Genomic DNA, 23362 nt, shown 5'->3' on the forward strand with positions numbered 1-23362 from the left:
TATTTTACTCATAATACAAAATTCAGAGTTGAATTTATAAAAATATTTGCTACTGTTTGAGTTAAAAGTTGTTCCGAAATATGACGCGCTTTCTGGCCAGCTCCGTAAATATTAAGTTGTGTTTAACTTTTTATATTAAACGGAAAAGGTCGTTCAAAATAAATATTCAGTTTAAAAACTTTTTAGGTGTTTTTTATGGCGGACAAAAAATATTCCACAATACTAGATATTTTTCATCCTTATGTATGTTATAATTATTTGAAATAACGAATATCTTTTTCTAATACTATATAATATTAAAATAAATATATCGTATTACGATGATAATGGGATCACAATTTGAATTTGATAACTAGTTAGAAGCGAACTTTTCTAGTATCGTCAAGGAAATAATAAAGTCATTTAAAGACCTCAGCTTAATGAGAGTTTTCTATGAAAAGATAGAATCATTGTTGACAAGGGTCGCTGAGGAAAAGGAAAATTACAAGGGAGTGACCGACGAGTCTTAATTTGATCTTCCTCGGTAATTCTGTTAAACGAGCTAAGGATTTTACGCTCTGATATTTCCTTTATATCCCTTTGATCTAGAGGTAAAGTGTCGTGAGAAAAGAGTAATTCGATGTTTGTAACTTAACTGAGTTGTTATGGTATTTTGAGGAAGATTAGTATTTGTAACCTTGTAAATGTTTATTTTAAGGAACGAGAAAGTATAAAAAAATATAGTTTACTTGATACGCTATTGTCGAAAGATTAAGTATTAATATTGACTGCCTCGTTCAAATCTGCCTCGTGCCTGGGTTCAAACTCCAGGTCGGGCCAATAAAAAGTTATTGGGTTTTTCTGCCAAAGAATTTGAGTAGCAGCCCGGATCCTGGAAGTTGGAAGTTTGTACACTCTCGTGCTTCGAAAAGCATGTCCTCCGCCGGAACTCTTTCCGATCTTGTCGGATTGCAGTCCCATTGGATTATGAAAGTGGGCGATTAGAGAGTGCATTTTGTGTTTGCGCACACACTTGTGCGCTATAATATGTCCTGTGCAGATGGATAATCTCTCTTAAGATAGGTCGTCGTATTCGGTCAGGGGGGCATTATTTTATGTTTAACTACTTATGTTAATATATATTTTTTAAATCATTGAAAAAGATTTACTATTCTACGTAGGTTGTATAACGTGTTATTTAAAAATGATGTATAATCCTACTCGTAGTATATAAAAAATACTAACGTCAATGTAGGGCATTGTTAGGTCACAATGAAATTGTCATATATTTTTCTAGAAAGTGTAAACAGTTTCAGAAATGCTGACGTCATAGAGGCTTTCAAACAACTCTTTTTATATTTTCGCATTCGCTTACTCGCCCTAGTTTCCTTAACGACCTGTTGCTAGGAGAAAGTTACCCGGTGTCTCCCTTGAGTTTAATTCGATACTCTTTCGGCAAAGTGTCCTTACAAATTCTTACAAATACTTACAAATTCTTATATAAGTAACGAATTTGATTTTACGTTACTGTTCTTACAATTGTTGCATTCATCGTTCACTTACATTATTATATGGAGTAATTTTACGTAAATATATGTTGTATAGTATAATCACTGGAAATGAGCCACTGTAATTACAGTACAAGGGAAATAACAATTAAGGTCACGGTTGGCAGCGCAATGGCTATGTAAGGCATGACTAATGTCTTACAATACCAATTTCAATGAACAGACGTGGCCATTTATATTCAAGTAGGCTATTTTGCTCTCTTGCTGTCTTTCTTTTATTTCTATGATATTTAGAATTTGTATGCGGAGCTTAAATTGAAGTATTTTTACATTTATATGAGATTATGAATATTTACAGTCAATTATTTAGCAAGTGAACCTAAATAAATAATTTAAAATTCTGAAACAATAAATTATGTAATAATTATAATATTAAGTATTATGTATCATTAAATCTAGTAAGTTTAACAATACATAATATAGCAATATTCATTGCTAGTCCCTCAAGGGTTTCATTGCGTTAAATTTTAATTAAAAATGCATGTTTCATACATATTGTCATAATGGTTGACGTGGTTAATATTCTGCTCTTTATTGTTGCATCGTGAACTTTAATAGTCTATAATGTTCAAAGTAAACTAAGTTTTGCTGTTAGTTCCTCTGGTGAGGAAATAGGAGTTTATTCCACCACGCTGCTTCAATCGTTGATACACATGGGGCAGAAATACATTCGACACTAATTATCCATATGGAATGTAAGTGGTGCTTGTCGGAGTTGTAACCAGCTTTTAGGTTAAGATCCACGTGTATCTAATTGTGTTTTACTGGTCCTCGGATTAGCACATCCAAAAATTTATACTCAACCAGCTTTAATATGCTCATCACAAGATCTCCGAAAGTGTAGGTATGCAATATTATTGTAATACACGCAAATCCTATTCAAATTTTTCAACACAACCGAAAACCTATTTTTGATATCCGAAATATGGAACATTAGCTTTTAACTAAATTAAAAAATTGGGGTTATCTGTATGAATTTTAGCCTTACGAAGCTGGGACGGGCAGCTAGTATTATAACAACATACAATTCAAACGCTAAATTTGTTTCCTAAGGCGAATAATAAAGTTATTTTAAAATTATACATTAATAGGAACATGATCTATGTGAAATATTTTCTCAATTATATTTTTTATTTAGTTAATAATTTATTAGTCATATGTATAATGTTATACGAGGTTACATTGTATCTTTATACATTATATCCTTTAAAATAAACACATGATACAAGAGGCCGCTGTCCCATTGATTGAAATAAATCTTAATATAACCGACAAAGGTCCACATTTTGTCCCTTTACGCATTTGATTTGTATCTTTGCTATCAAAAAGACAAATAGTTATTTGTTATGTCACTATTTCTATATAATTCCTCTTTTTATTTATAAAATATAATGTTAATATCATGTTTATTTTGTCATCTATATCTTTCATCTGATTGAATTATTGCTTAGTAGGTCGCTAATATTTTACTTTTAAGATTTTGTCTTGGAATTTAAAAAACGAGACGTTTTTTTTCTGGTAAGTCATTTTACATTCTATTCGAATTAAATAATAAAAAAATAAGTCAATTTATATATTTTTAATTACTGTATTCGGCTTAAGTAGTTCCCAATGAGAAAGTTATTTAAAAGAACGTTTCACATTCTGAAGCCTTTCACATTCAAGCTCCTTGTTCTGAAGAGTTTTCTTATGAAAATCCCTCCATATTTCTTTCTATACTACGCCTTTCTATTTGTTCGAGACCTCTTTTATTCCAGCAGAAAAATCTTTACTAAATTATTTTATTAAAACATTTTTTTTTCTAGTACTTACTCTATTATATATTAGAATAATTCGTTATTTATCATAAAAATATATAATATATACTAATATTGTGATGCTGGAGAGATTTTTTTCTTTTTTTGAACTTGTTATAATAAATGTAAAAATAATTTAGTATAGTATAGTCTAAAAAAAAAAAGACGAGATGGCCCTGTGGTAAGAACGCGTGAATCTTAACCGATGATCGTGGGTTCAAACCCGGGCAAGCACCACTGAATTTTCATGTGCTTAATTTGTGATTATAATTCATCTCGTGCTTTACGGTGAAGGAAAACATCGTGAGGAAACCTGCATGTGTCTAATTTCACTGAAATTCTGCCACATGTGAATTCTACCAACCCGCATTGGAGCAGCGTGGTGGAATAAGCTCCAAACCTTCTCCTCAAAAAGAGGAGAGGAGGCCTTTAGCCCAGCAGTGGGACATTCACAGGCTGTTACGGTTACGGTTACGGTATAGTCTATAACATAACTGTGATTAATTTTAATAATTATATTTTACATCAAGTTTTTTTCATTATTTAGAATGTATAACAATAGTGTTATACTTGTAACGAATTTATGTACTTGTTCTTATTTACATATGTTTTTATATTCGTGGAACATAATATCTGCACGTTCTGTTCAACGAAAAAACATTCTTGTGTATAAAATATCGCATAGATGGATCTACGATAGTCTGCTCATATGCCTTATTGACATATACATGAGATAAACTATTGGAAATATTGGTTAATTGAATAATATATATATTGAATTTGTTATGTCGATTAGGTATCAAGCTTTTAAGTGTATTTTTTTAGAAATCATTTAATTTATATTTGTATGACGAATTGTAATAATATATGTATATTAAGCAAAGCAGAAAATCTCAACACAACAATAATATACATTATTCAAAAAATAGTTTATTATAATAATCGGATTTTTATACAAACCTCTTTCCCAAGAAACCGACTCAATTGGATAACCGGCAACTGGGCATTTTATGTTCAGGTCACTGCCTGCAACAGCCGTTACTTTAGGCATTTCTCGTATGTATGGTAGGCCGTAAACGTTAACCCTGGCTGCATGCACCGCTTTACCGGCGGAGTTGCTGGCAACACAAGCATATTCTCCGCCATCTTGTTCTGTCATTCTGCTGACGTTAAGATGGCTGACAACATCGTCTTGAAGTGTCACGTGTTGTCCCACTACAAATCTGTTTAAAATAATAATAAAATAATAAAGAATGAAGTTTTTATATATTTTGAATTTTTTATTTTATATTATCGATTTACTTACCTTGAGTTAGTAGGAATAGGAAAACCATCTAATAACCAAGTGAATTGCGGTGGTGGGTGACCCATTGCGACACATTTGAGAGACACGCTCGGTCCAGGCTGCAATGTTTGTTCAGAGAACCAGTATACCAGCTCCGGTTTTGATTCTGTGGACAATAGCTTTAAATTAGCAATCATGCATAGAGTAATCCAAGTCAATCTTAATAATGACCTTGTAATTTATTCAATTTCCCTTCATTGTAAAGTGTAATCGTTAGGAGAATATTTATCATAGGAGACTGTAGGCTAGAGTGGTAAACACACTTAACCCCTCGTTTGCCGCATCACATATCATGAGAAATGCTGTATCTGCCGCCGATTTATCGGGTGAAAGAGAAAGAACATATAACTAAGAAAGAGATAGTTTTTTTCTGTCTCTTTCTTCGGTCGCACGCTATGATTTGGTATATCCAGGTGTAAACTTTATATTGACAATATTATCGAAAGTATAAAATTTGTGTATACTCTTTTTCATCACTAGCTCTCATGTCCAGATATTTTTTAATATTTGTTGAATAAAAGTCAGTGTTTTACTCATTTATTATGATTGTTTTCACTTTTTTACAACAAAATTTTAATTACGTTAATTGTATTAGATTTAACACAAAGTGAAAATACCATAGAACCACAATATTAATTGACGTTTTAAGCATCGCGAGGAAACCTGCATGTGTCTAATTTCGTTGAAATTATGCCACATGTGTATTCTACCAATTCGTATTGGAGCAGCGTGGTTGAATAAGCTCCATACCTTCTCCTCAAAAAGGGAGAGGAGGCCTTAGCCCAGCAGTGGGACATTCCCAGGCTGTTACGTTACGTTTTTATTTAAATCTTGCAGTGTCTGCATTGAACATGTACTATATCTGTGCACTTTGGCATAAAAGTTCATGAACTTCCTTGAAGCTGAAATAGTATTTTCCATTAAATATGTAAACCCAAAACATTGGCAAGAACAAGGTAATGTCATCGGATAAGGTCCTTGTATATACAACAGCCTTGTCAAAAATTGTACTCAAACCTATGATAAATTATCTTAATTAAGAGCAAAGTTGCTAATTTTTAACTTGATTTTGCAGAAGGTGAATCCAGTTCATAGTGAAAAATGAAATATTGTATGTATAACTACATTATAACTTAAAAGGTCTATCAATTAAATATCAATTACATATTAAATGATTTTTTTTATCGATAAAAAATATCACGAAGTGACCTCTGATATTTATTAAATGCTTTAGTTTATTGAGTGGTCTCAATAAACCAAAGCATTTAATAAATATCATCAATCTGGAAGATTGATTGAATTTACTCAAAATCTAGGGCTGAGAATATTTTTGTTACATATATTATAAAGAAAGTTTTGGCGCTTTACATTGTCTTTTCATATTCCAATATTCATCATTGCGACTGCGCTCTTCAAATTAAAATGTATACTGTTCGCTACCGTAACTTCATAGCAATCCTTCAGACGAGATTCGAGAGGAATACCTTACTTGCCAACCAAATTCATTGTCTATGATGATGATGATGATGATGATGAGTGAATATTACGAGACGGTTTTAAAATAATGAGATTATTTGACATGTCTGTTACATTGTCCTAATATCGTTATTTTATTAATTAGGAAGCTATTATATTTTAAGAAAAACATTTTCTTATTGCTTATATAAAAATAGTGGAACAAAATATATATCAATTATAGGCCAACTTAATATTCACATAAAATTTTTTTTTTTTCTTTCTACTTTTAACTAAAACATTAATTCAATTGAATGTGTTTATAAAAGAGGTATTTTTTTAATTCATAAAAAGTTTACTCTAAAAAGGTATTATAAATTACTAACTAATATGAATAAGATTATTAAATCTACAAATTTAAGTACCTACTATCAATACTTACAATAGAGTCTATTGGATGAATCTAGTCTGATTTTGTTGTTAGCTTAAAAAAAAGACTAAGCCTGTAGGCTGTCGGGTTCAGGTCTTTGCACATGGACTTGATCAATGTTTTGTATGATATGCAACATTTCTCTAGGTGATTCCGGAAAAGGCAATGTCTAAAATATTATCCTACATTGATCCATTTCAATTCCATCTAAACAATAATAATATCTTTGTTTCGTAATTAACAACACCATTTTACCTATAAGTGTAAATCTTATATTAGTGGTGAAATTAATATGTAATTAATGTGTAATTAAAAATATGACTATTAAGTTAAAACAAAAAATTCTGTTAAAAAATGAAAAGTAATTTTAAATCTCGCTCGTGTTTATGAAATTTATTATGTATTTGTTTCATCTTCTTGTATATGAAACTATGAAGTTAAAAAATTAATTCACAAATAGTAAGAGCCGAACGCAACCTGAAACTGACACCTGAATCTTATTGATACAAAAATGTTTTTAAAAAGATTGATAAATACGTATGAAATTAATTTAATATGATAAATTTATTTAAATAATTAAAATATAAATTATAAATATTATAATTGAATAATAAGTTTTAGAAAATAATAATATAAGTTGTATTTAGAGTGAGCTAAAATATTTGCGGAAGAAGTGCAAAAAGCTATTTTATATATAGAATATACAATTATATTCTACGCTTACCCGAAAACCTTTGTTAACATGAATAAAATCACTTTACTGTTGTAAATTATATTCAAAAACATTTTGCAATTTACGAAATTTTCACAAATATGGCCGCAAGCATTCGAAAAAATGTTGGCGAGCGAATTTGCGACGTGAATTTCGTCGTCGCTGATTGGTCGAAATGATAATCTAATAAAATAAGAGAGGGAGACAAATATATATCAATTACTACGGATAAAAAAGAGCTAGGTATATGTTTCTCTAGTGTAGTGTAAAATAAAAAAAATTGAACTATGAGATAACGTTCGAGCGCATATCTACGCTCCATCATACGAAAGCTTAAAGTAGCGAACGCATGTGGGGTTATTTAAAATTAGTAAAAAATAAATAGGCTTAATAAAATCTATTGCCTGGTTGATAGTTTTCTTTTGCGACAATACTTGATATACCCTCTATTTTATTGGTAACTACTTTAAATATTAAGTACATTGCTTTATTTTTAAATTATTTCAAATTGGGATTGTAGATTATAAAATATTAGTAATAATATAAATACACATGTAACCAGAAAATATTCATGAGTTACAGGTAATTTTGTTATTAATTATAATATTAAATATAATTTCCAAATGTCAAGATTAAGAAAAAGCGTAAACATTTAACGCATTAATATGAAAATTTCAGTTGAAAATTTACACAACAACTCCCAGTCGTGTTATATTATTTCAATGTTCTAAAAATAGCTTATGTTAAGTGATAAGAGAAATGTGCCTCTTAATTTCAAGAGTATGAGGTAGAAGCACGAAATGTATGCCTAGTGAGGATCCAGTTTAATTTGCGCATCTACTAAGCGGCATAAGTAGTTGAGGTATTATGGAAATAAGCGGGCGGTCGCAAATCCGACCCCTTAACGATCTGGCACGAATCCTTATAGAGTGACTACGGGCTCGTATATTTTGCGTGAAAAAATAACACATTGGGTTACTTTACATTGTAAGGTAAGAGTTTAGTTTTTTTTAAAAAGTGAATCTGAATTTAAGACGTTAATGTTATGAAAGATGAAACTTTCATAATTCGAGTAAAGGTAGGGAGGTAATAGCCCACGGCTGGGCTCTTTTTTATCTTGAAATGGTTTGAAGTTTAATTCGTTCGCTTATCTATTGTGGGTTGGTGGATTCACAAGAGGCTGAATTATATCAATCACATTGATACCAGGTCACTGGTCATCGCCGAGCACGAGATTAATTATAAGCACAAATATAGCACATACAAAATCAGTACTGCTTTGGCTTTTGATTGCATTAACAGTTTGACCATTTGGGCTCTCATAACATATCTATGTCTATTGATTTAACTATTTGTAGAGTGAACACCTAAGTTCCGCAGTTTTTATTTAATTAGCGAAAAAGCTACACAAAAAAAATATTGTCATTAAGTCAATGGTTAGTTAGAAGTTTATGATGTGAAATGGAATTATTTCCGAATTGGTGTTATATTAATATACCGTTCATTTGATTATTCAATGTTCGATACGTACCTTAGAATATAATTGTTCCAGATTAAAAGTTAACTTTAATATGAGTTATGAAATAAATATGTAAACGGATTATTTATATTTATTTATCTTATTTATAACTTCTATATATACTGTAAAGGTTTCAAATAAAAATGAGAAATTTTAATAAATAAAATTACATTCTATGGCTCTAAGTGACGGGACAGAATGTATTCGGTGTAAAATAATAAATCGAATATACTCGTTTTATACATCAGTATGGGAAAATCCTTGTCATAATATATATATATATATGTCATATATAAATAAACAATCCTACACATTTCGAAAATAAGCTACATAATATAATATATAAAACGCTTATATCGTAATAAATATCTCTTTTGATTTACGCGATTAATGCAAGTCAGTTAATTTCGCAGTCAGCATGACTTTTGTGGCATCATTAACAATCGCCAATTTACACAAAATATTAATTATTTATATTCTAAGCCTTCCTTAAAAATCTCTTCGTCGTCAGTGAAATCGAATCATTTTGATAATGACAATATTTTGTCATTTCTGAAAGTAAAAGAAAAAACATTAGCATAGTAGTAATAAAGCGTATTGCAAAACACAAAGAATTTAGATCTATCCTTGTAAAGGATTTATATCATAAATATTTGTCTGTTATTAGAATTAATGGGGTTATTTTATTCTTTGTAGTACTTCAGAGTTCTCTACATAGCTTATGACAAAGAGATTTTAAGAAATACTAAGAAACCTATTTCAAGAATATACAAGCTTTGTATTGTAAATATAAATCACTTCGCGCGGGTAGAATGAAAGAACTATAATCTGCTCGATACGTTTATGTAAAATAACATGTATATAAAGAAAAAAATCTAGATTTTTTTTGGGCTAGGAACGTTTCAAGGACGCATAGACGAAATAATTGTATATATTTCGTCCATGCGTTCTTTATTACATTCATTTTTATTCATATTATAAAGGCGTGGATTTGAGCCCGGACTTTGAGATCCAAGGCCTCTTGACACTTTAGACATTTAAGGACGCCCCAATTTCGAAGCGGTTATAGTAAAATTATATTATTTTTGGCTGGGTGGGGCCGGTACCTTGTAGGCATTATTTTGGGACTGTATAGATAGAAAAAGAAAGAAGACGAATACAAGCCTTCGAACATTCACAGTAAAGTAAGTACATGTAAGTAAATTTTTATTATATTTTTGTCATAAGTAAAATGTCTTAAGCAAAGTTACTTATTATAACCATTGATTGGATTCTTTTGTGTATTTACATTTTACATGTACATATACAAAGCACATACAACAGCAATACTTGATATTGTTGTGTTCCGGTTTGAAGGGTGAGTGAGCCAGTGTAATTACAGGCACAAGGGACATAACATAACTTAATTCGCAAGGTTGGTGGCGCATTGGCGATGTAGGCGATGGTTACCATTTCTTACAATGCCAATGACCATTTACCATCACGTGGCCCATACGCTCGTTCGCCTTCCTATAGTAGAAAAAAATATGTTTGTATTGTTAGAATGGTTTGTTTCTTAAAATATAATCTCGACATTTCGTTTAAATATTTTAATATTTTTATTTTGTTGAAATAATTTCGTATAACAATTAGAAATGTTACAAAAGGTAAGGTACTTAACCAAATGCTATTCATGATTATGAAAAAAATCCTAAATACCTAACAAAAATTTACAATTAATTGGATTGGCTACGAATACTACCTACTGGTGGTAGGGCTTTATGCAAGCTCGTCTGGGTAGGTACCACCCACTCATCAGATATTCTACCGCAAAACAGCAATACTTGATATTGTTGTGTTCCGGTTTGAAGGGTGAGTGAGCCAGTGTAATTACAGGCACAAGGGACATAAAATCTTAGTTCCCAAGGTTGGTGGCGCATTGGATATGTAAGCGATGGTTGACATTTCTTACAATGCCAATGTCTAAGAGCGTTGGTGACCACTTACCATCAGGTGGCCCATATGCTCGTCCGCCTTCCTATTCTATAAAAAAAAAAAAAAAAGAATAGGACAAAATATTAGTGTAGAGGTTCTATAGAAATAATTAAAAGACCTTTTCAAGGAATCTCAAGTTAATGAAATGGAAATATTTATACTAAGTAGTAGAAGCAATATTGGGTATATATAGGTTTTTGTAATCACTACATTTTATAAAACAAAGTCCTCCGCTACGTTTGTCTTTCTGTTTGAACGTGATAAACTCAAAAACTACCAAACAGATTTTCATACAGTTTTTATCAATCGATGGAGTGATTCACAAGAAAGGTGTAGGTGTATAAATCATAAAGGTTTTATGAAAATTGTCTGAAATATGACGAGTTGAGCTGGAAAAAATCGTGACCACCGGGTTTCTGATGTGTGCCGCGTTAATATCGCAATACATATACCGTAATGTTTACCGTTATTCTTAAGATATAGCTGGTTAAGTAAAAGATTTGTTTAATATCATAAAGGTATGTAATATAGCATATATTGCATGAGTAAAAAAATAATAATATGCGCGATTAAAATCTGAATATACACTTTGGCGAGATATTGTATTAAAAGTTATCATTTTTCGTTAATAGTTAAAAAATAATAGTAAAATATAAAAATAATTTGTTTTAAGTAATTTGTGTTTTTGGTAATTTAATTTTTGGTTTTAGACGGCCATGTGTTCAAGTCTGTTCATATCAATAAATGCATCATTTCGGTACTCTCGATTACTTGTTAATTTACTACAATTGAGTTCTTCAATAAGGGGACTGCATATTGAAGAACTAAATCGTAGTGATTTGTACTTAATGCAACATAGGCTTCGCCAGCACCGAAGAGCTTTAAGACAACGGTATATTTTTATAAATGTGGTCATTATAATTTATATAACATTAACTTATTTTACCTGATGGTAGAGCTTTGTGCTCGTCTGGGTAGGGTTTTGTACCCATTCTTCAGATATTCTACCGCAAAATAGCAGTACTTATTATTGTTGTGTTCCGGTTTGTAGGGGGTTTGAATTGAATGCAAATTTCTTAATTTTTTTTATATATAATAAACATAACGATTCGCTATTCTTACGAAATACACATAAATTAAGTAAAATATGTGTATTATATTTCCGAGCATGCGGTTGTCGCAAATGAGGCGTGTAAACATAAGGTTCACCAATTGCATAATTTATAGAGTCGACCCATCTCACACACACGAGACAGCACACATTTTGCCCGTTTTTAACCGCAAATATATTTGTCCAACGCTTAAAATATTTTTCATGTTCAATGATAAGTGAAGAGGTTATTTTTATTCAGTAAAGTATGTTTATTATTATAATTTTAATGGGTCAAATCTTAACTTATAATATTTTCTTTTTAAATTCAGTTTATTGATTAAAACAATTTCGAATTTTATTTAATTAAATACGATTGCAACTTAAAACCTTGATTATAAATATTTAATTGGATAATATGCTGTATAGGTTTTATGAATCTTCGATACAAAATATTACGTAATTCAATGGTTAACATAGATATTTTAGGTAAAAACCGATTTTAAAAAGTAAAATAATAAGCAAAAATATTTTATTTGTAGAAATTATTTACAAAGATTAAAAAGATCATTGATGGTAAAAAATATTTATAAATCGATATTTTTATTGATAATAAAGTTTACATATTCCGATAGCATGCATGTGTGCATTGCGACGACTCTTGAGCCCTGAAGAGCAGCGACACCAAATAGCGGGGCGAATTACTAATGAGTCAAAGTGACGTAAATTTTATTTTATTATATGGTAATATGTGCCTTATATAAAAGGGATAAGATCTTAATTGGGATGACACGATTTAGAATGTAGAGCGTTGCTAGATACGCGCACAGCAGTGCCCCGTAACTGAAGCTCTTTGTTTGAGCTGAAGAGCTGACTGTAATAGCTCGCAGCGGATCCACGCTTAAAAATGGACTTTTAAATATTTTATGACGAAGGAAACGAGAGCGGATAAAAAAAGTTGAACATTACCTAGTTCGATAGTCATTATGATATACGATACTTGGTTGCACGGGTCTTGTGGCTTATGGATTCTGTCAAATTGATTTTAGGAAATAGCAACAAGTTCCATTGAACAAGAAGTAAGGCAATCTTTATTAATTTCTTCAGTCATTTACTGGTGGTAGGGCTTTGTGCAAGCTCGTCTGGGTAGGTACCACCCACTCATCAGATATTCTACCGCAAAACAGCAATACTTGATATTGTTGTGTTCCGGTTTGAAGGGTGAGTGAGCCAGTGTAATTACAGGCACAAGGGACATAAAATCTTAGTTCCCAAGGTTGGTGGCGCATTGGCTATAAGCGATGGTTGACATTTCTTACAATGCCAATGTCTAAGGGCGTTTGGTGACCACTTACCATCAGGTGGCCCATATGCTCGTCCTCCTTCCTATTCTATAAAAAAAAAAAAAATTTTCCTTCCGAATTCGTTTCGAAAAATAAGTGTTAGTAATATAAATTTATCTCTTTGAAATGTAATATATATTTTTTATAACATAGGTAGACGGTCGGGAAAATGGGTTACATGATGGTAAGTGGTACAATCTTTACTTTTTTATTTTGCTTATGATTCGTTTTTGATTTTTTTTTAACTTTTCTTTTTGTAGCAAGTAATAGTAATTGGTGATTTATTAGCATGTAGGATTTGCTTTCAAATGATTTCGCATAATCTGTGGATGTATTATAAGTGTATGTACGTAAGAATGACCAGTGTTAAAATCGCTAGCAAATCTAATAGATAGATAAATAAATAAACACCGATCAGTGATGCTTGTCCAGATAAGACCCCGCGATGTTTGGTTAAGGACCATGTATAATATCCTCTTGGCCAGCATGTCATGTTTGTTTGTTACAGAATAGTTTTTCTCAATACAGTACAGCGAGTCTAAGTTAATTTTACGGACAGAACCGCAGGGAATAGCTCGTTTAGAACTTTATTACATCACTCTGAGCGTAAAGCCTTTTATTCTATATTTACGAAGTCACCCTTGCAATATTTAATTTAAATCCTCTCTTAAATTAAATAAAGTGGAAATCGACAGTGTTGTGTGCCGCAGAACAAACACATTTTCATTGCATTGTTAATTTGTCAACTTTTTTTAAATGACAGATCTTTGAATTATAGTCTTTAAATATACAAACTACTCGAATGACGTTTAACATCATTCGAGTAGTTTGTCTAACGATAAGTGTAATATTTATTTATTTTTGGATAATTTTAACGGATAACACATTTTGAAATTCGTAAAGAAGAGGTGAGGAAATGAAATAGTTAAAATTATAAAAGCGACTGCAGTCAATTTCATCTTAATCGAAACAGCGAAATAAAAATTAATAAATAAAAAAATAATAAATGTTTTTTTTTTAAATGATGTAAACTACAAATTATATTAACATTGTATCCAAAGACGTCGGCCATTTGCACACAGATATGCACTTAATAAGCGATTATTTTAAACCAAGTAAATCTGACGATAAAGAAGTCGGGATGGGCTAGTTTCTCATATGACTAGCCCATATGAGAAACTAGCCTTCATACGGTTAAAATACATAGAAAATTACACGTTCTCCCTTACAGTTAAAGTTGAAACTTTCAAAAAAAATCTTTATAGCGTATGGTTACGTTATAAAATAAACCTCTATTCCGAATTTCTGCCCAGAATTCCAACTTTCTGGCCAGTGGGCCAATTCGGTTCGGAATAAGCTTCAAACTTTCTCTTTAACATGAGAGGGAGTTATTTGTCTAACAACTGGACACTACGAGTTGTTACTAACTAAAACATGTAAAATTTAATACAGTAACAGTAACAGCCTGTGAATGTCCCACTACTGGACTAAGGCCTCCTCTCCCTTTTTGAGGAGAAGGTGTGGAGCTTATTCCACCACGCTGCTCCAATGCGGGTTGGTGGAATACACATGTGGCAGAATTTCAGTGAAATTAAACACATGCAGGTTTCCTCGCGATGTTTTCCTTCACCGTATAGCACGAGATGAATTATAATCACAAATTAAGTACATGAAAATTTTGTGGTGCACGCCCGGGTTTAAACCCACGATCATCGATTAAGATTTACGCGTTTTTACCACTGGGCCATCTCGGTTACCCATACATAAAATACATATAATTATTATTTATATATAAATAGGAAAACATAAGACAGGTTAATAGTAGGGCTTTGTGAAAGCTCATCTGGGCTTGGGGCCAACCGCCAAGGCGTCTCGGTAGTAGTAGTAAAAAAAGCATATCGTCAAATGATAACTCCGTTAATTTTATAACATTTAATGTACTTATAGCGAGACACAAAGTATACGCATGTGTCTTATGTACATACAAGTAAATCAATTATTTATATATTAGAAATATTAAAACAATATTTTTGTGTACAATTTAATCTTTTATACACATAAAAGATTCCCTCAGAATATTGCTTTAAAACAAGCTTGAAAGCTTCCCTTGATCAAGTTAAAGAGTTTGCTTTGAACGAATCAAAACGCGACACGATAGAGCCGCAGGGTCCGTAGCACGAACGCATTGCGACGGACTGTCAAACTTTGTACCGAGTTCAGTGCCTTTGTACTCGAGTTACTACATAACAGAGAATATCACATATAATCTGTAATGTCCCACCGCTGGGTTAAGAGTTTCTCTTTGTGAGTCGAACTTTTTTCTTTACGTTGTCCTAAAGCGTGTGGTGGATATACATGTGACAATCTTTCACATGTTTGCTATAACACATGTAGGCTACCTGTTTTCATTCACCGCCGATTAATAAATTCAAAACAGAAATTAAGTACTTGTGAATTCAGTGGTGTAAAGCTGAAATCTACTTAACATTCACGTGGTCTAAACATTGAGCCACGACAGTTCGTAATAGTTAATAGAATTGATGAAACCTTTAAATAAGAACTCCCAAATCAATGTGAATACATTTTAAAAATCGGCATCAAGATGTTAATTGTAAAAACACGTAAAGTCACTTAGCCTAGTCTGGTTTGGTGTATCAAATTAAAAAATCTCCCGTCCCAATGTTGTTGGTCCAACCTTTGGGGCAAATTAAGTCAAAATTTCAACAGGATTGTACTTTAGCATTAGCTACCATTATTAATTTAAGGTAGATTTTTTTACTTTATCACTAAAGTAAATGAGAGGGGGATCTGATGGAAAAATAGTTTATAAAGTTTTTAGCAATTTAAAGCCTTTTTTTTGATTCCCCCGATTGTTGGCGTAAAAAACACAATAAACATGACATGTAAGCTTAAAAGCCTTAAATGATTTTGGCCACTTTTAACGAAGTAAAAGACGTTAAAAATACATTGCCATTTACCATTGGGTGTAGTCTGCAAATAAAGTTAAGTATTATCGTTTTGTAATGAAAATTTCTAGAACATTCCTTGTGGATATTCTATTATAACAGTCATATAAAATTAAATTGACTGTGCACGTATACAAACATTGAAATCACTGTTTCCCTGAAGGGATGTAAATGTAATTCGACATTTTTTTGTCTTAACTTAATATTATATATAAATACATTTACAAAATGATTAATATATGTATTTGTTTTAATCGATAGCCTTTTTGCGTCACAAACATAAAACATAGAAACGTTGCACTCAAATTCGTCGGTTTGCTACTCATCCGTCTCAAAGAATGGTTGGGTAACAACAAGTATATGTTCCTATATATTATAATGTTTACTTACCCCTATTCCCAGTGAAGTTCCAGTCGGAGTCATGCGCGTGCGTGCTCCGTGCGAGCGGTGCGCGTCGTGAGCGGTTTCCAAGACTTCGGTCACGGTTATCTGATGTTGTGTATGAAAAATCATATAACATGCGGGATATTATAATATTTTTGTTTAATAAATAATTTTGATTTACCTTTTGATTTAAAATTTAATTTGTAATTTGGTTAAATAGTTCATATCGCATATGTAATGCTAAAACTATTATTATGTTTGTTAAGTAATTTTGTGCATAATTTTGAGTAAAATTTAAATCGAAAAAATATGAGTCTGTAGACTTATGGCAACACTGATATATTAAAGTCATAATTGTAATGGTGATGTTATTACATGTCTAAAATCCGACAGTTAGACTGGCTAGGGACTATAACATACAAATTTTCTATAAAATAGACTCCTAAAAGACCCTTGAATATAAATTTGAAGATACTTTATAATTTTAAAATATTTTGTTGAATATAATGAAAATGTTTGTGTTAAATTCAATAAAATAGTTTTCCTAATTTTGCAATATAACAAAATGCTTAAAGTATCATTCAATATATCTGAAATATGAAAATGATAATAACATTCACGTATTCCATTTAGGGTATTCATAAATTGAAACTGAGTAACAATGTTATCTTTTGAGGACGCTCGTTTCCTACAAGAAAAGCTTCGAAGCTTTATTTTTTGCCACAGCTCGAGATATTGACAATAAGAGTATCAGTATATCAGTCCTTTACTTCTCTTACTTATGTAAGGAGTTAATAGAAATAATGTTTTATTTTTTATTTGAATAGTACTGCATTACTTATGCACAAAACATTCTGCCAATACTAAGGAAATGATCTTGTAATGTAAAAATACTTTTAAGGATATGATTTTTATCAAACTTTATTTATTTTACGAATGGCAAAACAAAATCAAGACTGTTATAATTATATTTTGTTCACTTATAAGTAAAGATCACTTCCCGATATTCACGAAAATTGGTGTTTTACAATACAAATATTGTTTTTAAGCACTATGTATTCTTGCATCATTATGCATTCTTTTTTAAAATAATAAATTTTACGTTCGCTCCTATAATCATAAAACGCCATAGTTGTTTTACTTATTGAAGTAACAATATTAATTGATTAATCTTCTAGGTACCTTCTGTATTATAAGCGACATTGGCTGAATATTTCGCGCTCAACTAGCGTTACGATAGAAAAAGAAAAAAAAACAATGTTTTAATTTATTTTGTTATACAGCGGGCTGGATTAAAGGCCATATTTAGGGACTATTTTTTTAAAATACTTTTAAACAAAAAGTCTTTAAGGTATCCAATGATTTGGTCTCCTACCCTGTTACCTACCACGTAATCGGTAACGAAGTTTTGTTTGGTTGAAGATTGGTTACGAAAAATCTTAGTTTTCTAATTAAATGGACGATTTCTTTTTTTACGATTTTATTCATTTAAGATTTTTTTTTTCTTTTTATATTCGCCGGGAGGGCAAATGACTCTACTCCACCTGATGGTAAGTGGTAGTAGAGTCCAAACGCGACGACGGCCAGTACAGACGGGAAAAACGTTCTGCACTAGCCGCCTTCGCCTTGCCGGCCCGCAAGATGCCTCTTCACGCCTCGTTTGAAGGAACCCGGGTTGTAAGAGGAGGGGAACACGTGAGCTGGTAAGGAATTCCATTTTTTGGTAGTGCGACAAAGAAAGGAGATGCCAAATTTCTTTGTTCGCGATGGAATTGATGTCACAATTAGGCGGTGACATCGAGAACCAGCTCGCGTGGACTTTTAAGATTTATGGATACATAAAACACTTCAAATATTTATACGTTAAGTAACTAAGTTGAATATTCTCACGTGCGCATAAGGAATAAAGACGACAAAAATTGAAAGTTCTTGGAAAATATGTAAATATTGTCTTTGAGTTTTGTAATTCATTATTTGATACTTGGGAAAAAATTTATGCAACATTTGTCAGAACTATGTCAAAATAAATATAAAAGCAATATTTTGTCTTCCTTTATGTATTTAATTATTTTATGATTACTTTGAACAGATGATAAATACATGTGTTGTCGAATAGAGTTTGTTAGTAGCTTCGACACAGTTTCATAATGTTGTAGTTACTATCGTATATATTGTTTATGATATGTATTAATTGTTCAAAATAAATAAATAAAAATACAATTTCTTACCATCAATGATGTACTCCGTCACACCATAAGCCTGGTCTTTCGTATTACTTGCGAAGCACTGGTATATACCCTGATCGTTCTGTTGCGAGTTTTTGATGTGCAGTCTATGACCATCGCCCGATATTCGCACTCTGTCGGTGTCCTTCACAACTTTACCATCGTGAATCCAGTACACCACTTCGATAGGATGACCTGACACTTTGCAGTCGAAACTGACATCAGCGCTGGACTTAGTTCGTAATAATTCTGGTTTTATACGGACGGAAATTGGTTCTGGAAGAGAATCGAAAGATATAGTAATATATCGCTTATAAATTGGAGTTGACTTAAATAAAAAAAATATCTTTATATCATATGGATACAAAAAAAACCTGTTATTATAATATTCATGTAATGACAAGACGTGTGCAGGCTTTTTAACGATATTTCCTTCACCGCCGAGAGAATATGAATTGTCCTCTTAGAATTTCGAAACTGAGTGTGTTTGTCTTTGTTTTTGAATATTTGTAATGTATCCTATTTGACATACAAAAAAACCTTAATAGAGTCTATATGACGATGAAAAGCGGTAAAATTATAAGTATGTAAATAAAAGCTTTATTTTCTCTTATCTCTTCGACTCATATATATTATATATGTACTCGTATGTTCTATTTCGACACAATTCATATCGTACGACATAGCTTCCCATTTATCTCTTGTACGACAAGAAAACATTGCTCACGCACGCGTAACTTAATAAGCTCTTTCATAAAACATAAATAAACGAAAAATCCCGCGTCTAGAAAAAACAAAAACAAAGAACTAATATAGTATGGAAAGGATGTACCTGTAACAATGATAGTGAAATGTGCCGATTCGCCCCCAGCGGTATTGTTGAGCCAGCAGATAAATCTTCCTGCGTCTTCTCGTTGAAGCCTTTGTATGCTGAGCAAACCGCCGAGTACCGACGCTCGAGGCCAGAGAGATGTTTTCTCTATCGGTATTAGCTGTTCGTGGTGCTCGCGAAACCATCTGTTTAAATTATGTTAGTATTATATTCACTGTTCCATCAGAGTTCTTCTTTGAGACGATTTGATATTTAGTTGTTGAGAAATCTTTATATATGTTATATGTGTACTCTATTATTTGAACTATTTTAAATTAATTTTTTAGTTCGATCTTTATATACACATATAATAGATAATTACTTGATTATATATTTAGCAAAATAACTATTGTATTTATTTATAATCTTAGTTTAATAAGTAGCAATTTATTTTTTACTTTTATTGTTTCGAAATTGAACTAATGTTATAATAGGTATTCAATATTTTTATAAAATTTGTTGAAAAAAGGGCAGACGAGTAAATCTGTTACTTAGTGGAAAATGATCATTTCCCCTTATAGACTACGGCATTGTAAGAAATATAAACCATACTTACACCGTCAAATTACACTTACCCCTCAAATCAAATTAAATATTGTTTTTTTTAAAGTAGGATTTTAAGATCTCCTTTCCATCGTCATGTTACATTATTGAATTAAATGTAAAGCAACCACCGGTTTGGAATGTAGATGCTACTAAAAACAACCGATTAGAAACTCAGCAGTTACTCTTTGTCACTCTTTTTTCACCCTCAAATCCAAACACAGTATAAAATTGATATTTGGTAGTTGAATAATATAATTAATGGTGGCACCCATTCAGATGAGTTCAAAGCCATTTCAATGAGTGCAAAGCCTCATCACCAAGGACATACAATAAATTAGTATAATAATACTATTCATAATACGAAACGTAATCATCATAACATATGTGCGGTGTGCATTTTAATAGGATTCGCTGTGATTGCTCAGCGTAATAACCGAGCAAGATTCCATTCCGCGGTAAATTATAAGGATTGAGATATTATATATTGAACATAAATTATTTGCGCATGAACTATAACAACGGAGCTTGTTGAAATACAAGTCGTACTATTTTAACCTTTATTAAATTATATATTATTGGTTCGTTGGTTTTACAGTTAGTTTATAAGGTTTTAAATCACAAATCCATAATTGGGATAAATAAGTTATTGGGTTTTATGTGAACGAAAAAAATTCTTAGTAGCATCCCGGAGATGATAAGTTGGCAGCGTTTACATCCCCGTGACTTAAAAAGCCCAACATCGTTTATAATGTCCTGATCTCTATATGTTTGTGTTAGATTGCCATCCCATCGGACTATGAGAGTGAGGGAGTACGCGTTCTGCGTTTGAGCACATACTTCTGCTCTGTAATATCTCCTGCACAATTGGCACATTAATATAATGATATTATATTTCAGATATATAAATGGTATATTTATAATATAACAATAATTTACTATCTACATATAAATGAGTAAAAATAACACAGTTCAGTACATTGATTTAATTCTTTCTCAACTAAATGTTTTTTTGTTTGGCTGCTGTTGACGAGTTTAATTGTAATTGTTTACCTTTTAACCGCTATCGAGAAATCAAATACCACTTCAAATAAAGAACTGTATTAAAGAAAAAAAAGTGGCATAACAAAAGACCTTGTAATTCTAACTGGGGTTTTGGTCAGTGCGAAACAGCACAATGCGCTACTAGTGCCATCTACCGACAAACATAATAATTACATATATCGATCGAACAGAATATTTGTATGTATGGAGCAATTTATGTTTTCCTCTCAAATATATATAAGCACAACCCGTCATATAGCCTCCACTGGTAACACGCGGACTGGTTAATTTTTCGCCCCGAGAATCAGAGTTGCGATTCAACGGGAAACTGTTCACATCTTTGCTGCCATTGTACGTTGTCTCAATTTGTAAATAAAGTTTCAAACGAAAATTCACAAAATCACTTATAACCTAGCAGACATTTTTTAATTGTGCAAAATAATAATTCTTTCTATAAACTTTGTCGAAGGAATCTCTTTTGTATATTAAAACAAGACTTTATGAAATGTGTAATATTCGTTGAAGAAATTTGTAAATTTAAAATAAGATTGTCTCAAAAACAATTATATTAACGAGTAATATGAAACTTCCTTTTGGACTGGACGTAAAACAATATTATATTGTCTAAACATTTATTATTTATTTTTAGCGTTTACTCCCTTTTTTAAAAACAAGCTTATTTTTACTACAACGCGTAAGATTTTGTTCCGAGTTTCGATTTCTAAATGCCAAAGAGGTTAAGTTTGTAAGTTTGGATGTTGGAGGTAATTTCGAAACTATTTATCCGATTTTAAAAATTCTTTCACCAATATATATTCAATGAGCTATTCCTTGGATACATTTCTATAAACCATCATATTATAGGCATATGTTATAGAACATATGCCTATGATATGATACGTTTCTTTTTACTTTGACTTGGCTGTGATTGTATTGTCATCACAAACAAGTTTGGTAAAATTAAAGTCAATCATTTGAATGGTTTTAAAATCATTACCAAGGTTGGCCCTGCATATACTTATATTAGTTAAAAGTTATATTATCTCCCCTAAGGATAGCCAAAGGTCCCAGTTCTTCTATAGAATTTTATAGTCTAATTTGACCTTAAGCTTTTTGTGCAAAGAATTTTTCCTTAAAAATTGTTGGTTATTTTCTTCTATTCTACGCGTTTCTTCAAATAGCTCAGTACCCAGAAATCTTCAATATTCGTGAGTTAGCTTTTAAGAAATACTTTTGAAAAGAGTCGAAATGCACGAGACATTTGCATTCTAAAAGGCTTCCGACTTCGGTTTAAAGAAAAAGTTATGGTGCTGGCAGCTTGGATCTAGCGAGACTCTTGAATTCGTGAAAAACATTAAAATTATCTATCAGTTCATAGAGAAACTATCAAAGAGCAAATGTTAAGTGCCGAGAGGTGTGTGATTAAAACTTTGAAGCGTACCTTATGGTTTGAATACAGGAATATTTAAATTGTTATTAGTGTGGAATTCTAATTCATTCTAATACAGGTTTTTTAAGTATCTTTATTCTTTATTATTCAAAATAGTTTTTAGTTTTAGTATTTAAAATATTTCATTAAAATTTATTTGCTTTACTAAAAAGTCTTTTAAAACTTTGTTTGTGACTTAAATTGATTGACCTGTGAATAAATTAAAATGATTTTTACAAGCTTATTTTAATTGCATATATAAACGGTTGTTAAGCTAATTAATGTTCAAAGTTAAAATTGTTATATTTTTGTTTTCTCGAGAAAAACCATAGGACCTGATTCTGTATGACGAATGAAGATTCTCACGATTCTTTTGTATTTAAAGCATTAATTTATTGTGTTTGGCAATTCATTTTGTTAGACTTCAAAATTATTTTATACTGTTGCTTATGATAGAGATTTTTTTCAAGCTTAGGAGTGATTTGGTAATACATACAACTTACTTAAGTATATTAAATACAATTTGTTTTTTGAGTTCTAATTCACTAAAGTACACTTCGATTTTATTTGTATCCTGACAGTCTCTGAGTGTGATAAAGAAGGTATTAGGCAATACAAAAGGGAAACACAAAAAGACACGAACGCAAAAATAGAGACATAAAAAGAAATATAAATAAAAACTGAAAGTA

At 31.4% G+C, this 23362-nt stretch overlaps 1 protein-coding gene across 1 annotated transcript in view; it reads right to left on the reverse strand.

Annotated features, from left to right (window-relative positions):
• LOC126775142 (cell adhesion molecule Dscam2) overlaps nt 1–23362 on the reverse strand; it is a 232919-nt gene that overhangs the window by 22920 nt on the left and 186637 nt on the right. Inside the window, exons 8-12 of the mRNA XM_050496926.1 lie at nt 19619–19803; nt 18790–19062; nt 16568–16666; nt 4650–4794; nt 4304–4566 (exon numbers count right to left, since the gene is read on the reverse strand). Of these exons, the coding sequence (XP_050352883.1) occupies nt 4304–4566; nt 4650–4794; nt 16568–16666; nt 18790–19062; nt 19619–19803 (965 nt within the window). The remainder of the gene's footprint in view (nt 1–4303; nt 4567–4649; nt 4795–16567; nt 16667–18789; nt 19063–19618; nt 19804–23362) is intronic.

This window comes from Nymphalis io, chromosome 17, assembly GCF_905147045.1.
Source record: "Nymphalis io chromosome 17, ilAglIoxx1.1, whole genome shotgun sequence".
Taxonomy (NCBI): Eukaryota; Metazoa; Arthropoda; class Insecta; order Lepidoptera; family Nymphalidae; genus Nymphalis; species Nymphalis io.